Genomic DNA, 18499 nt, shown 5'->3' with positions numbered 1-18499 from the left:
AATATTTTGCCAAGAGAGGGCAAAATATTTATTTTATTTAAAAGTCCTTCGAATATAGCAATAATAAATATACATTTTTCAATAAAAATATATAATACTAGTTTTTGTTAGCGTAGTAGTGAATAATAGCCTACTCTCCCTCGCTATACTTTCTTGGGGTTTAAGCATGCTTTATACCAAATTTTATCAAATCAGTTCAGTGGTTTATTCTTGAATGCGCAACATATACAATTACTCTCGCATTATAAATTATAGTAATAGTGTGTATTAAAATTATATACAGGAACATTTTTAAGATATACCGATAAAAATAAAAAATTAAACAAAAAATATTTTTAATTATGAAATTAGTGCAAAATAATACTCTTATTTAAATTATTGTAGAATATTGTTTGCTTGGTTTATATATTTTCATGATAATAAAATAATGAAATACTGAAAATATATTTTATACTATTTTAAGCTGGCAACATCTTAATGTTAAAAAATGAAATAAATGTTGTCAATTTCAATCTTCATTCAAGTTCGAATCTTAGAATTCTCAGTCTCATTCCTCACGAAATCGAATGGGTATCGTGATCGTGTAATCTCTAATCTGTGTTCTTTACTTCTTTTGTAGTTTTCTTTCAAGAGCGTATTGTTGTCAAATTTTCATTGATCTACGAAATATAACGCATTAAAAGAATCGCCGTTGACAGTCGAATTAAAAGTGAAATAGTGAAATGTTTTTATAGATCAGGTTACATAGCTAATAACATTTTTTTTATATGAAAACCTGGGAACAACATCATAAAATAAATAAGACTATGAATTATAAGTGTTGAGTGTTGTTATTGTTCGTGATGTCATGACTACGGTAAGTTTATCATTTATTTCAATGGTTATTATGAATGGTGGGGTCATTGTTCTCGATAAACCGTCAGAGAACACCAATTGATTTCATTAAAATGTAACTGTTACAGCGGCTGCACGGCACATAAGTCGTGTAGTAATACGTGGAATTTTGCCAAATCGGTCATCAGTGGCATAGCTAATATTTTAATTCTTTGAACATTTATTATTCGCTGCAGCTGTTCACAAACAAAATCTAAATTTTATTGTCCTGTCTTTCTGCCTTGAAGTTCATTTAATATATATTTATTATTCTTATCAAGAACTAGGTATTTCACTTTATGACAACCATACATGAAATAGCCTTTATTACTTATTTAGATTCAGTCCCAAGTCAATTTATATTGAAAATTAAGTATTAAGTTTAGTTATTTAGGAAGTGTACACTTAATTTTGTAAATATATACATTTAATCTCATTTTTAAACTATGATTTATACAATATTTAGAGAATGAACTCATTCATTTCATAATATGTGGGCTGTTTTTACAGTTACAATTTTGAACATGAATCATCAATAATAATAATTAGTGCACGGGTTCTAACAAAGAAACTCTTCTATTGTTAAGTTAAAAGATTTCATTGTACTAAAGGGTTCAACCCACTTTCTGGAATATATTGTTATTATGTTATTCGCACTCAGTAGTTACTCTTTACCAACATTTAAAATACTAAGTTAAATACAATTATACATAGAATATATCCTGCCTGAAAGTCAACAAGTATTAGCTCCATACATTTTTGTCATCTATTTAATCTTGTGTTGAATAATATGCTTTATTTATTAATGTTTTTTGACAAATGATTTAAATATATGAACCAGCAAAGTTAAAAATATCTGTCTTTGTGGAGTCGGTAACTTGGCATTATATCATACAGGCCATCTCGTGTACATACTATGATAATCACTGATTCTATCAATGTGATCAATGTTACTGTGAATATATATAATATGGTTGTAAATATATTGTCATGCAACTGTAAGTATTTCTATTTTGCTAAAAACATAGTGAAGGGAGTTCTAGCTCCAAGATTATAAATAGCTGACTCATGACCATGTGCCACCAACCTTGGAAACTGAGATGTTATGTAAATAGTTCATAAAGAAAAGTTTGAGCAGGTCAAACTTTAATTTTCTGTGAAACACATAATGACTTTGATACATTTACTATACATAGAAGAAATGATTCGTTTTTACAGATTATTTACATGTTTAGTTCATGGAAATAACTGCTATCTACTAACATTAATTAAAATTTTCAAATTCTCAAAATGGAATTTCACGCATTAATTTTTAAATATCATGGTATCATGTAGAGTTGGACACATGCTGCATTAAATCAAATGAGACTTTTCCTGTTTCCGAACTTACTGCTCTACAAAAACTTTCTGAGCTTTTCTTTTTTCTTTGCTGGCTCAGAATCACTGAGTAATTATGTGTAACATGGGTGGGTGCAGTGCAGTGATTCATTAAACATACCACTTACATTACCAACGGCTTTGGCTTTATTATTTAGCCACCTACCTCCTATGCTCTTTTTTTCCTAAAAACAATAAACAGCTTAGTCTTATTATTTATACTTGATGATATCTTTTGGTAAGTTGTAGATATTATTTTAAATATTTAACGGCACGATTACATTATTTTGAGTCCACCGTCAGATTCAAAGTTAACGCTGCTCCTCCATATTGAAAAAAAAGCCCACTATCGAAGATTTCCATAAAGTGGATAAATTTTCGATACAATTTTGAAATAAATAAAATGAATCAGAAAATTTATTATATTTTTTTAATCGTTCATATTTTGGAAGATCAGAGCAGAGCATATTCAATAAAACAAAGAATTATTTTCCTAACTTTGCTGCCCTGGGCACAGACCTCAGTTCAAGCGTTGTTTGAGTAAATCCGGCGTTGTTGGAGTCCCACATAGTAAAATGATCAGCGGATTTAGACTGTCTCATAGCGACTGGTTATTTCGTTTGTAGAATACACTAAAATGTATAGAAATTACATATGTATTTGCTTTATTATAGTAACCAACAATTGACTATTTATGTTTTATTGTGTTGAATAATATAGACGAAAACTGATTTCGAAATCGCTACGACAGTTATGATTTTACATCATATACAAAACATTTTAATGAAAAAAAATCTAGAAATATCACTTAGTAGTAAAATATTTGGTAACTTACCTATGTCATCGAGGATAATAATTATTAGTACTTTTATATTTTAAATATCAGTCGACTAAAAAAAAATGATTTGGTTTCTATTTCTCGAAATCAAGCTACATGTGTAAAATAAAAAAAACATCTGTATTTTTTTTGAAAATCGACCTTTAATTACATTTAAAGACAGTTGTATAACTATACTTAAAAAAAAATCTAATTAAATGTTATTTTAAAAGAAATTGAAATGTAAGGCCCAAAGCTTCAAAATTTGCATTTAACCAGAAAATTTGAAGCTCTGTGAACTTGCCCCGAGTGCCCCTGGTGTAATTCCAGCGCCGGGCTTTACGAATTTCCACTGATGACATCCGCAACCTTCAACAAATATTTGTACATTCTTCAAGAAATACACACAACAACACGACATACACAAGTGAAACATCTCCCGATATTAATGTGTTATAATTCTTATTATTGATTAATTTTTCCAGTATCAGAGTTAAGGGGACTACACTTAATAATACTGAGAAAAACCTCGTTAAATCCCTTGTACAGTTTATAATGATTTCTTAAGCGTCTAGTAGTGAACATTAGTAGAAAATGATATATATGTATTTTGTATACTCAATATTTTTTACTTTAGAAAAATTCTTACTTTTAATATAATTACTGACGTATAAGTCTCGCAGGTATCCGAAATAAATAATTTATGTATATAGCATAAAAAATATTGCAACAACGACATAATATTTATGTGTGTATTAAACTTTTATTTTGCTTGTTACAGGTGCTTCCAAAGTGGATAAAGGAAATTTCAATAGAGTCGTGTAAGTTACGCCATAGGGAGCTTAAACCGATTAGCCTGAGCAAGCCTAGCTAACTTTGTAACAGCATTAATTACAAATACTACGGGCCTTTCAAACAATAAGGTCTTCGTAACAGTGCTAAAGACATGAATCGCTAATCAAGACTGTAAGTGCTATATGATGAATTTTAAATTGGTGAATATGTCAGTGTTATGATGTAAGTGACGATGTCGAAGGTGCTATCAGCTCTCGGTGGGGCTTTGCCCGACGAGAGGCCGCTTCTTTCCCTGCAGATCGTGGATAGTTTGGCCAAGTGCCCCGCTGGCTATTGGCCCGTCAGCCGCACATACGACGAGGACGCCGATGCAGGTCTGCTGCGTCAATCCGGTCTCTTTGGCAAGAAACCGAGCCACTATATCTGTTTGTCAAAGTCTGAGGGTGAGTTGTCTATGATTACTTGATTTATGACGTAATGACTACGATGTTCTGTCGATAGAGATTTACGTATTTTTATCTTTTTTGTCAATAAATAACCAAGATAAAAAAAACATTTTACGTTCGTCATAATTACGTGTGTCACTACATATTATGAAACATATTTTACCGCCGTGTATGGCCGTCGGTCAGTCTGAACAATATAAACTTAAAAACAGCCGGACGCATTTTGATATGGTTTGCACCAATGGACGGAGTGATTTATGAGGAGAGCTTAGTTGCATAATTCATTGACATGACAAGCTACACACACAAACAAACATTGTGTGTCATAAGCCATGTTTATTGAAAATATCGGAAAAATGCCGACTGCGAGCTTTACTGGCTTAATGGCTTGCATCCCGTGAAATTAGTTGAGTTACATTTATTAAGATGTTAGCGTTTTTTTGCAGCCTTGTTCAAGCCTTGCGAAACTGGAGCCCGGGACGAGTAGCTAGTATGCCACTATGCCAAGAGTTTTTAATTCGTTACATGTACTGACTTTTATCGTTTATAGAAACACATTCCCGCCATTATTTATCTTTTAAAACATATGCAACACGATAATGCTATGTGAAATGTACAACGAGATAAATGCTTACGCGCAGTGCGTGCGCCGTCCGTACCTCATCATAGTCCATAGATATGTCGAAAGACCCATTTCATTCCTGCCGACCTATATTTTTATCAGTCGTTAAAATAAACTTTGCTTCAAATCTTGCGAATGCAGTAATCGTGTCAGAATAATAAAAAAAACGTATGTAGTTTTATTGAGAATTTGTCGTAACAAACTACTTGCTTATCCTATTTAGAAAATTAATCGCTTCCGTTATTACGGCTTATAGTTTTACGATAAGTAAGCTAATCTTATAATATGTAATATTTTTATATGTTTTTTGAGATTACTTTTGTATAAATATTTTTTACCGTTTTATATAAATATTTAATACAATATTTTTATCACTTGTATATTTAGGCTTTAACTTTCAACCCTTAGACATAAGGTCTGTAAGTCTTTGGTAGGGTTTTGTGTAAGCCCGTCTGGATAGGTACCACCCACTCATCTGATATTCCACCGCCAAACAGCAATACTCATTATTGCTGTGTTCCGTTTTGAAGGGTGAGTGAGCCAGTGTAACTACCGTTACAGGGGAAATAACATCTTAGTTCCCGAGGACGGTGGCGCAACGGCGTTATCAAGTATTGTTATTTTTTTTTGACGGCGGAGAAAACTTACCTTCAGGTGGCCCGTTTGCTCGTCCGCTTACCGATATCATAAAAAAGTCTATTCTGGATGTAATATTAACTATTTATATTTAGTTATCAAACTAACGCGAACCGGTTTTCGTATTCATTTAGTATCGCTCACTCTAGTGTCCAAGGTTGAAATATAATAACAAGTGCACAAAGATCGTGCAGACGATCAATAGCCGACGGGAAATCTTTATTGTAGGGCTCATATCCGTTAATGCCAAGTCGACAGGAATTTATTATTTACTATACCTATAAGTAAAAACGTAAAATTTACCCTTAACAAGAGAATATCTGTATTTTTGTATATAATATTAAACGCAGAGAGTAAAAGTCGTTAGTCATCGTATACTATACGAATATAGGAATAAAATATTTTATGAATATAATTGGATTATACCTGACCTGGTTACCATCGCCCGGGCACCCCACATTGGCATTACAAGGAAAATTAACCGTCCCTTACATCGCTAGACGCCAACGCGCCACTAAAGTAAAACTAACAATATTATGTAAAGTAGATAGGTACATTACATGTGGGTTTAGTTAAAGTTTCTGACATAAATTGATTAAATAAAACATCCAATAAAGACCACTCGCGATACATATTTTAAATTAAAAATACGTTTTGTTAATTGTTCTGTGAAAATTATGAGAAAACTTCGTTTATGATTTTTTGAACACATAGTTCAATATGATAGTTTTAAGTAAATCGGATATCAATTTTAGTTTAAGTAACGACTGAATTATTTTTCTGTATTTTTTTTTGCATAATCTGCTATTTAATGTCTCCTCGATAAAGTTTATTTTGATTTCGTTTGTTATAAACATTTGATATGACGAATCGTGATGTTAACTGGGTATAATCAGTATATATATCGGTACTGTAACAGGGAAATCCGTGCTATTCAATTGATTAGAATGTGGCTTTAAGGTGACTCATATCGAAGTAAATTATTACTTGGCAGAAATATTTTTAAAGATACGATTCATCCATAAGAAGTGTTCATTAGTGAACTTTAAAATTAATGTCATATTAAATCTATATATACGTAATAGATTTTATAGTAGTTGATTAATGTTACCACTATTTAAAGTATCATCAAGTATCAAGCTCATTGAATCACTCCAACAGCACTCAAAATGATTATCTACATCTATTTTAAATATCGATTGTTCGTAACTTGGTAAATACTTTCGTATTCCTTCGTATCTCATATTTCGTTTCTCTTATAATCTTATTAGCCCTTGACATTTGGTTTCTTTAATGAAACGTGCATTTTGGCGCGTTTGGCTGAAGAAACTTTTGTTATATTTTCGGAAGTCAGTACTATAAATTACCGTTAACGACTACTGTTAGCTGTCGCCAATGGTAACGTCAAAGCTGTCATCCTTTGGTGGAGACGCAGTTTAATACTTCACTCGGAAGTAAATATGCATCAAATATACTTTAATGCTCGTTATCTCGGATAAGTGGGAGCTCGTGAGTTGACACGACCCTACCGCGGTGAGATAAGTTCCGTCATCATAATGACGTCCTCTTTAGTTGGTACGTCTGTCACTATTGATGCGAGTTAAGGAGGGACGAAGCAAAGTTTATATCATTAACCGTACTATGCTTATAGTCCATTCCAATGGCAGGAGACGTTCAAACAAATAAACACTTCGACCTTGAACTGATGTGTCATCAATGATTTAATTTTAAAATTGGCTATGTTATTAATTATGAATAAATTAAAAATGGCGTTTTGTATGTTGGTGAAGTTGCTATCGGAAATTTGGAAGTAAAATAATAGTTGATTTTACTAGATAAGTTGAATATTTTTGCATTATAAATAGAGATGTATCAAAAATTGTTTATAATGCACAATATAAAAGGGCTATTAGAAAATCCTATGGAATATGTAAATCAATGTTTTGTTTATATTTTCTCCTCTTGCCATTGGAATAGACTTAGTAACTTTTTACTGATCCTTAGTCTGAGCGAGACTAATCAAGTTAAGTGTCTTTATTAATATAGTTAAGTGTCCGTCTGTTCCATTATATGTATGTGTATAATGCTGTAGAGGAACGCTTCGCCAACTACAAAGGACTTTTCTTTACTAAAGAGTCTACGTTACGTAAGTCCGAGGAACAATTATCTTGTTAATCGATAAGATTTGAATGACGGTTATTACTCTGATAAACAGTTGTTCTCGCGATCCATTATTTTTTGTTTGGTTTACATAATCGAGATATTGAAAGGAAAATCATAGTATGTTATAAAGTCTCAAATGTAATATAATAATAAATAGGCTTTAGATGTTTCAATTACGTCTACAAGATATTGAATTCGTTTTTTCTAAAGGTTTAAAATAAAAAGCTTATGTTCAAAGATGTTTTCTTTACAATTGAATGAATAATACGTATTAGTTTAAATTGCCAGTCTATACATATTTTGAGTATCTCTCCTTGTATAAGGTGTCAAGTTAATATCCATTACACTTAGGGTATTTTCCCCCATGTAATCTAATATTGGAGATTTTTTAACGTGTTTTACTCTACGGTTGTCTGGTTTTAAGAAATTAAAAATATATTGACGAATAAATCAGAATTATTAGATTAAAATTGAATCGTGCATTTTTATTTTTAATCGTTTTGAAATATTTCATTTCTATGACGTTACTCTATATTCTATGGACGAAACTGAAATGACAGGACGTATTACGTTTTTTCTCCTTTTCTTTAAACGTGGATAAGAAAAGGATAAAATAGAAACACATTGCTACTGCAAAAGTGTCCTCTCTTAAGGATGGTTGGGTTTGGTTTCCCTGAATTCCTCAAATATATAATTTTACATCAAAACAAATTAAGCAAATCAAAAATAAGTTGTGCTTGCCTGGAATTACAATTGCTTTCATGTTATTGAGCAGATTCATCCATTGCGCCAATTATTCACTACTTATGGATTTAGCCTAGTTTTGAGTTTGTCTGAATCTATAGCTTGTATTTGGACGATTATATTGCAAGTTGCCTTTAGGTACAAATCGAAACTCTCTGTATCAAAAATATTCGTAATAGTTAATATGAGTGATCTGTTTTTAAATGAACATCATTGTACGAGAAGGGCAAATTAAGGAACTATGAAAATCAGATATCGAATGTCATGAATACTATGAATACCAACGTATAGAAGTATTGTCTTTATCACTGGTCGCATTGTACCGTAGTTTTTGCGTGTGTGTTTTCATGGTCTATGAATTCCTCTCACTAATAGCACCGTTAACAATGAAAGTGAATGACGCAATAAAAGGCGGGAATACTTTCATTAAGGAGCCGAAGGTTGAACGACTCCGTTTTAGATGACCGGTTAAATTGACCTTATTTTTTATCACAACTATGCTCACAAAATTAGAAAAAGTTTTTTATACCCGTCCATTATTTATTTTTTACTATCTTTAATTGTTATTAGATTGAAATGTTTGCTTTAATAGAAATGTCGGTTTATTTCATCAAAAATGAAATATATTTAGCGGCAATTAATTAACAAAAACAACATACGCCTAATATACAGGCTAACTACAAGTTATTTTACGTGCTTATTTAAATTTATTGAGGACAAATAACTATTATTATCATAGCGATCACAATTCACGACATGTCGAAATTCACAGAAAAATTGGTTTAGATAATTCTACTGCCGACTGACCGTAATGACGTGTGCTTTTTATGACTTATGTCCACAAATCAAATGCCTTTATTCAATAGAGAAGCATTACACTTACTTATTGATTGTCAAATTAAACACTACCTCACCGGAAAAAAAAATACGCTGATCTGAGAATAATCTCTACTAGGTTAGTGCTAGGGTTTTTTGCCAATTTATGTTTGTTTAGATACATTACAAAATTACAGAGAAATAGCCAGGAAACGATCGTTTCAATCCAAAGGTGCTATCAACTATGAAATCACTAATTGTATATATGACTTTTAAACACAAGTGTTCTTTTACTTTTTTTTAATTTGGCAACAGACGCGTTTTGTACGGTTTCTGGAATCCTGATGTAGAACCGTTTATATATTACTCTACAAAAGAATTACTGACTCCATGCAGTCGAGTAGTAGGAGTAATAAGTTTGTGTTTGTCCCTTGTAGCAATATGAGTACAAATTTTCTTACAACATAATCAATATGTTTCCGTACATACATAACCTTCCAGAATATATATTAAGAAGGAAGAGTTATTATCTTGATTTTTTAAACTTACACACACACACAAGTTACAAGTTCAGATAGAATGCATCGCGAAATGTATAAACTTTAATAATATTTAATAGATAGAGATCCCCGATAAGGTTAAACTAGATAACTCAAATAGGCGCCATTATTTTGTAATGCAACGTCTCGCATATTTGCAATATTACAAATGTTGAATGATGATTGATGATGTAGAAGTTCTTATTAACTCCGATGATGAGAACTTGTTTAATACAACCTGATATACTCGTACGTTATAACTATACTCAGCAAATACTGTTTGATAAATTATAATACCTAGCTATGTTAATAATCTAAAAATAAATAACCATTTGCATATTATACTCGTGAGGTAACCCATATGAATAAAAACTTTAGTAAAAATAAAAGTGACAGAAAAATAAACTTCGTGAAGGAATAACTATATAATTAGTAAGGCTGCTGAATTTCACCTTCGGACTTCTCGTCAAAATTCCAAATATCACCCGCACCACCTAGATGTTCGAAAATCCACAACAGTGCATTTTTCCGAACCGATCCGACTTGGGAACCTTCAAGAAAAGAGCGTACTCATTCCTGAAAGGCCGGCAACGCACCCGCAAGCCCCCCGGTGTTTCAGATGTCTATGGGGGTAATCTGGGGGTGGTAATCACTTTCCATCAGATGAGCCTCCTGCTCGTTTGAAATAAACCCACTTTAAAATAAAAATAAATAAAAAAACAAAAATAGTGTCGTTGAAGTCCGGCCAACGAGAGTTGCGTTGATGACGTCTGTGAATGAGATGTGAAAATGAAATGTGTGTGATGAAATTGATTGATCGACTGAGCAGTATAATTATGTATAAAATATGGATTTAAAGAAAATATTTTATTTTTTTATTTACTTAAATTTGAATTCATAAGTGCAAATTTATAACATTTATTGTAAATTTGTAAATCATTAGTAGGACAAATAAACGATATCTACTAATATTTTGATCGTAATTATTCGCCATTTAAGTTACCATTAGTACCAGTAATCGTCCATTTGATCACGGATCTGCAGTGCCATTCTGTAATGAAATGTTGGCTTCAATCTTTTGAGACATACGTAGTTTATAGAAGACATTTCTGAGCTAGACAATTGTTAGGCGATGGTGGAATTAACCGAAACGAGTATACACACTGTTACCAGTAAACTTGACAAAACATTTTTTCCCAGGAGTGCCGGGATACGTGATGGACGGTGTCCTGGTGCTGGGGGAGCGGGAGGCCATCCCCGCGGGATACAGCGTGGCGGGGCGCGCGGGCAAGCGGCGGCTGTGCACGCATGTGTCGAGACAGGCTCCAGCCGCGACCCCGCTCGTTACCGACGTCATCGTCTGCTCTAAGATGCGAGCCGCGCCGCAGGGGTTCTTGCTGGCTGGGTGAGTCCAAAGGTTGACACATTTTAAAGAATAGTTAGAAGTAAAGATAATAACTTTTTATAAAAAGATGACTCTCCTAAATTAACATTGAATTGCAACCTAGGAAAAAACTTACAAAAATATTTTATTATTAGAAAAAATAACCTGTTCTCTTTCTTGCTTTGAAAAACTTCTACTTTTGTTCAAAAGTTTTAGTCAGTGATTGTAATTTAACGTTTACGTGTCTTTTCTAGTGAGATCAACGGCAAGGTGGTATGTTATAAAGTCAGCGGTGGCAGCTTAGAAACGTCGCCCACGCACCAGCCCAACGACTACGAGAACGTGGTCACCAATCTCACGCCTGAAGCAGCCAGGAGGTGAGTCCAAACTGATTGTAAACTTTTACATCGAGTTGTTTCATAATTCATAAGTAATGAGATTAAGATCTCAAGTACTACTTGAACTCAAGTCTCGACTCTAGAGTACATAAGACTGAATGAGTCATTAATTCCACGCAAGATAAGATGATAATATTAAGGCAATATATAAGGATCATACATCTGAGTTCCTAAGGCTGGTGTTGGTGGCGATTATGTAATAAAATGTTTAAAATTTCATACGGCGCGAATGTCTATACGTCTAATATCTAAGCCATAAATAAGAAAAAGTTTAAAAATAAGTCATAGTGTAAGATTGTCGATTTAGTTTTATTGTATTATAGATTTTCTCGCAGGACACATATACATACACAGTATAATAGTAATTTAATTAATTCGTTAATTAATATACCCCATTTCAGTTAAAGGATTAAAGTAAAAAATGTTTTGCATATTACATGCGATTGGTTATGAATAGCTCTAATATATATATATTGAAGACCCAGCTTCAAGTAAATAGGAACGTCAAATAATTAACAATATTTAATATAGTTTACAATATTTATTTTTCCAGTTTTTGTTACAATCATACATTATCTTCCGCTTTTCAACCCAGATTAACAATTCCCATGTCAAATTCAAAAATATTCTTCCTCTACTTTTATTATAAAAATGTCAAACCAAAAAGTATTCATCATATTTATATAATTCTGTGATTGAATATAACTCAATAGCTAAAAGCTATACAACCTTAAATGATTATTTACAAATATTTTATATAAAATTTATAGGCTTACAGTATATATATATATATATGCACTTGAAACAGTTTTTGATTAATATATCTTTATTAAGTATCCATCACTGTTTCACTTAATCTATTACGTATATCAGTTTTAAATCCTAAGTTAATAAAAAAACTTCGCTGACGTTGAAAACGGCATTTTATCGCGAATCTAAAATCAATATCATATAGATCATTCAAGATCTCAATCACTCAATATTACGTCAGCTTGATGTCAACGTTGTTCATTAGTCTTAGGCTATAAAGAATTGTATTATTATTCTCTTGGTCGATTAGACGTTAGATAATTTCAATTTTGTAAAATGACTCAACAATATTTGTAAGAGTTTACTTAATACTGTATGTATTTCGATACATATCAATAAGTTTAATGTGTGTCGAATAGCAACACATTCAGATTTAAAACGTAAATTTATTAATAAATTATTAATGCATTTAGTATACTTTTATAAAAAGCGTGATTATCGATTTACTGAGAAATATTGATTGTTTAATATAACAAGTAAATATGTAGCTGATTTTCGTTTTGTTTGTGTAAAAGTTAAAATTGAAATTATTTAATGATGGTAAATAAAGATTTTGTTATTAATATATAGAAAATAATATTACCGAAAACAATTATAAAAAGTATGTTCATCCCATCGGCGTTTCATGTACTTAAATATTGTCTTTCACGCTTTGCACACACATGCACGCACGTTCACATTCAAACACACTACCATGCACTATAATAATTAGAATATGTAAAAAAAAATGTTTTGTGAATTTATTTATCAATCAATGCAATCCGCTCTGACAAGAGTATTTTCTTATACTCAACAGACGGCCCCAACCTTGTTTCTTTCTATGTTTTATTTTGTTGAAGAATAAACAGTTTAGTACGATTCATTAATACGCTGAAGTAGATCGGATAGAGATTGTTAGCATCTTGTTTTTTTTTTTTTTAAATTGCTCGGCTTAAAATCCTTGTACACAACTAGCGGAATGTAAATGTTTGAAACATTAAGTTAATTAAACATTTGCATCGATGCTGGGCAAATGACAAATACAGAAAACTTAATTTGTCATTTGTAAGATATTAAAGGAAACTGTGATTTTGATATCGGTGAGTGTGAAATAAGATGTGTTATTCACAACCGAGACTGGTTCTTAAGCTCGTAAACATATTTTTGCAGTCTAAGAGGAATCGCAGGATATTATTCACTTGTAACATAAAATACCGACCAGCACACAGGAAAGACGCATTTGATCCTCTGTTTTTGTGATCGAGTTGCAATAGAATTGCTCTGACACAAAAGCAGTAGATTAAGTGCGGCGCGCATAAACAGAGCTGATGAAACCGGAAGAAATTATCAAAGGATTTCTGTTAATATGTCCCTCAGGGATCTGTTATTGGTCCATATATTTTCCTCATTCAACTTCAGCTAGTATTGTTCAGATAGTGTTGTTTCAGATAGTATGCACACATGTGCAGATATGAACAATGCTATCTCTGATTGACTCATTGGTTTAGTTTTAATAACTTATGTTAAATTACATAATATACAATAAATTATAAACATATATGTTCCTATAAATATGAGTTTTCTTAAGTCTAACTAACTAACTACTAAAATTAATTTTAATTTTATTTTAAGTTCCATAACCAGTCTGTTTACATTTAAACTGTTAGTGTTAGTGATGTGTGAACACTAGATTATTTTGGTGTCAACACGAGGTCAAAGTTGTTTATTATCTTTACTCCCTGTCGTTGGAATAGGCTGTAGATCATTTCTAAACATTGGTGAAATTTATTTCATAATGGTCGTTGTTTTCAGTTCCTTGTCGGTAACACTGTACAAACAGTTCAAATTGCGGTGGGCAGGCTGTATGGGGTATACGAAATTATGAATTTTTTTGTTGAGCATGTTTTCTTTGTAGTGGATAGTCCGATCACATTTATATATACATGTTATACATATGCGTCTCATATACATCTTGCAAATATTACATAGAGAATTGTTGTTATGTCTCCGTGTTGTAATGTAATCATTTCTACTGGTGCTAATCCACCAGCCCTAAAGCGAAGCCGCGACGACCAAGGTGTTCATTTTGAGTTTTAGTCAATTACGTATCATGTTGACATAATTACCATATTACATAATTAATATCGCTAACAGCATCTTTATAGTTTATACTAAAACCAAACCAACCAACCAGATGGTAGGTGAAATATTGTCGACATTTAATGTTTTAAGTATTTCAATTAATTTGTCATTGAAAATATTACAGATTTGACTTGAATTGTGACCGCACCTCGGCCGTTTTATTAAATCTGACACTCACAATTCTTGCCATCTTTCAGATTGCGGCCGGTCCCAGAACGGCCTCCGAAGCTATCCCCCCTCGTATCGGAACTTAACAATCTCAACCTCAAGTCCCCTTCGGGGTACCCGAACATCGAGGAATTCACATCCGACCATGACTACGAAGCCCTGAGCCCCTCTTATAACATGAAACCCGCGAGACCGGCGCCTCGACCGCCGTCGACGAAGTCCCCGATCCCGCACGGCAGCCCGGGACCCACGTCCCCCGCCGCGCTCCACAGGAAGAAGGGGCCTGCGCCCTTGCCCAAGGTTCTCAACTACCAGACTCTCGGCGGATACAACGGCATGGAGGGAGTTCCTTTTGTTCTTAACCCCAAGCTGAGGGGGTTGCCAAGCGATGCCTTGGTGAGTTATATTTATAACCGATACTATAATACTTATAACAGCACCAAACTGGGTTATCGTTATAAAAAAGTATCACATATATATTCCGCATGTTATGGGCAGACCGCTCGATAAAAAAATATTTAAAAACGAAATTCTCATAGCATTAAATATTTCCAGACGCAGTTGCCAATGATCAAGCAGCGCACCAGCTTCGACCTGGACCGCGACTACTCGTACAACTTCTCAGCGGAGCGACAGACGTGATCCCGCACTCCCGCGCGCCTCTTATAGACTGACTAACAAGATATTATAACGAAAATTGCATGAAAATTTGAGATGACAAGCACATTGATAAACTATAAATAAATCAACATAATATGTTAATATTTATAATAACCAAGGTGTACAACGTTGTATACTTGAAAATGTTACCGACGATAATTCCTCTTTACATAACTCAATACAATAATTATCAGGCATTGATTAAAATTAAATCAATATCTATGTAATTAATATGAAACAAGCGTAGTTAAGCGTAAGATTATGTAATTATGAACGACTTCAAATAATTAATTGAAATATTCGATATTGAATTTAATGTACTGTAGGAAAAACAATTATATTTAGTTTCTTAAATTGAAAGGTATACAAGTTATTTTAAATTATTATTTATGTATAAATGTCGCCGAAGGATTACGTTATAAAATAAACTAAGCACTCATTTTTTTTAAACGTGTCAGTTAAAAAGCAATCTGTAACATATCTTAATTAGGATTCAAAGTGTTGTGAACAAGGAGATTGTAGCCAGGCCTTGAGAGCACCGTCTGGTGTTTAAGACTGAAGTAATATTAACGTGGGATCAAGCCGATCAAAGTGTGAATTCAGGGACGTTAGTTATGACGATGTAATTAATGAATTATTTCATGAAATAACTTAAAGTTATTAACAAATTTTTTGTCATATGACCAAGGTCGTGCCAATAAGCGAGAAGCTAAAAAATACAGCTATTTATACAATAATGACTATTGAATAAACACGTAATGATATAAACTGATAATTGCTTGTTATTAATTATATAAAAAGCATTCGGTCGTTTGACAGTATCTGTAACAATTCCTAACGCACCCGTCTCCATATTGGCCATTAGTATGACATTATATATTTGAATTTTCTCTATAGGATAATGTGTTAAGATATAAAGAGATGTGGATCTTATCAGTATAAAAGTGAAAATGATATACAAATTTGTAAATATGTCTATGTATCAATTTCGAAGTATAATTTTAGGCAACATGCTTAGTTAAACGATACCCATTGCAGACATCTCATATCGATATAAGCATGGTTAGTTGATAGTTGATACACGTTGAATTTATCTTTTATTTATATTTGTGTGTTGTGTTTATATCTGTGCCTATTTTGTGGCACATGAATAACAGGACATGATGGCACAGGTAAATAAAAAAAAAGAGCTCGACCTTGAATTTCTCAGTGGTGTCCTAAATAGTCTGTGGTGAGATTAAAGTGGAATTGTCTTGTGTTTTAAATAAAGATTAATCAACAGTTTGTAGTACACATAGCTGAGCTATTAGCAAATCGAATGAAAAATGTAAATCGAAGGTATATCTCGTGCTGCCATCGGAATATAGTATACTATAAATATGGTGCCAAGCTATACTGCTACATAGTCAATTTTGAAGATGCACAAAAATTACATCGTAAACCGTCGCTAGTTAGTTTTTATATATTTATCAATATTGTTTGAGCTCTCACCTCCAGTTAGTTACACATATGTGCATATTGCAATACAAGTGAAAATACCTAAACTATTAAATCTAATTATTACAACATTATAAATAATACAAACCTATATAATATTCAACTTTTTGTTTTTACAACTTTTAAGTTGCATATTTTATGATTACTGAAGTAATAATTCTTGCGTCTAGTACAAGTTGTTTAATGGTTGATCGCGAATTGTTATTAACTATGAATGATTTTTATAATTTCTTTTGGTGGGTTGAAATAATGTCCCTATTGTTTTTAAGGAACATTAAAGGGGATTTATTTTATTTGTTTTTATGAGATTAACTTCCTAAGCGTTAATTTTAATTCATAATGTCGTGCAAACTTTTTGTTGAATTTCAATATATTAATGACATTTTAAAATTTCGAAATGTGTCATAAGCGGTGTCTTTTAATTTTAGAATAATGAATCGACGTAGATTGAACTTATATCGTGCCAAATATACAAAATAGTAATAGTACAATTTATTTTTCAATCAGGTTACCAAAGCTAGAGCGCTCTGTCGTCTAGCTGAAATTGTAAAACTCAGTCAGATAGTTTAAAGCTTAGTCTAGTCTCGAATTATGTCCTGATTTTCATTTTTATTTTATTATATATCTGGTCCTTTTATATAATAACTTTTCTCTCAAAGTAATTTTCTATTATACATTACTAAAATAAGGGTTGTGATCGCCATTGCCCAAATAGTTTTTATAATTTTGATATGTCAATTTATTACATATCTTTCAACATTTTAAAATATTTAATTTATATTGTTAAGTCTGTACGCAATTGAAAGATGAACTCATGCTTTAATTTAGGGTTTATAGAATAGTTTGAGATTACACAGATTTGTATTAATTAAAAAAAAACCCGAATCAAATATATGATTATGCGTGGGAGATATTATTGTTAGAATTTCAATATAACGAACTCGTATATAACATCCTCTGTCGTGTCGAGTATGTTATGAATTGTTGCTCTAAGCGAGCTCACGAGATTAAGTTAAAGTTGACCGTGGGTGAGAAATATTTGATGACTGACTACGGCATTTGCTAAACAGCACGTAGAGTTCGCTATCGTTTATTAAATACCTTGGTTGGGTTTTCGATTGTTATTATCTATACGATTGACATTTCGGGTTGTTACTATTCACATAAAGTGAGTAATTAGTAATATATATTTATGTAAACTTATGTATATAAAATGGACTTGTGAACCGTTCTATAAAAACTATGCTCATTGTCTTTGTAATAGAGAACTGCATACAACATTCAATTATAAATAATATAAAGCTTGTATTTTGGATGAATTTGCACGATTAAATATTGATTTTAAGTTTTTTTTTCACAGTCTGTTTTATATAGTATAATTGAAAATAGCCAATTTACGTTGTTAATTTTAATTTTATGCCTATAATATAATTTTAAAATAATAGTAGCTATAATGTAAATAATGTTTTTTTTTTTTATACGGTTAGGTTATTAAATACGCTTTTTGTAACTAGAAAATGTATTTCAAGTTCGTCTAGATTATAATGAAGACCATAAATATAAATTATTGACTCTGTACAATGTTTTATTTATCACTTTAAACTAATTAAAGAGTTGACATGACTCAGTGGTT

The 18499-nt window shown here is 32.1% G+C and overlaps 1 protein-coding gene across 2 annotated transcripts; it reads left to right on the top strand.

Annotated features, from left to right (window-relative positions):
- The first annotated feature begins 509 nt into the window (after positions 1-509).
- Positions 510-18433, top strand: LOC113404444 (uncharacterized). 2 transcript variants are annotated; one of them, XM_026645329.2, is made up of 7 exons: positions 510-856; positions 3849-4305; positions 11029-11233; positions 11467-11589; positions 14212-14268; positions 14739-15105; positions 15265-18433. In XM_026645329.2, exons 2-7 carry the CDS (start codon positions 4095-4097, stop codon positions 15349-15351), a joined length of 1050 nt encoding a protein of 349 aa, XP_026501114.1. In that variant the 5' UTR covers positions 510-856; positions 3849-4094; the 3' UTR covers positions 15352-18433. The 2 variants fall into 2 exon arrangements, with proteins under 2 accessions (XP_026501114.1, XP_026501115.1); XM_026645330.2 differs by lacking the exon at positions 14212-14268 and having other exon boundaries at positions 512-856; positions 15265-18430.
- The last annotated feature ends 66 nt before the right edge of the window (positions 18434-18499 follow it).

This window comes from Vanessa tameamea, chromosome 5, assembly GCF_037043105.1.
Source record: "Vanessa tameamea isolate UH-Manoa-2023 chromosome 5, ilVanTame1 primary haplotype, whole genome shotgun sequence".
In the NCBI taxonomy this organism is placed as follows: Eukaryota; Metazoa; Arthropoda; class Insecta; order Lepidoptera; family Nymphalidae; genus Vanessa; species Vanessa tameamea.
Note: the sequence above shows the minus strand (reverse complement) of the source record. Positions and strands in the feature narration are given on the sequence as shown.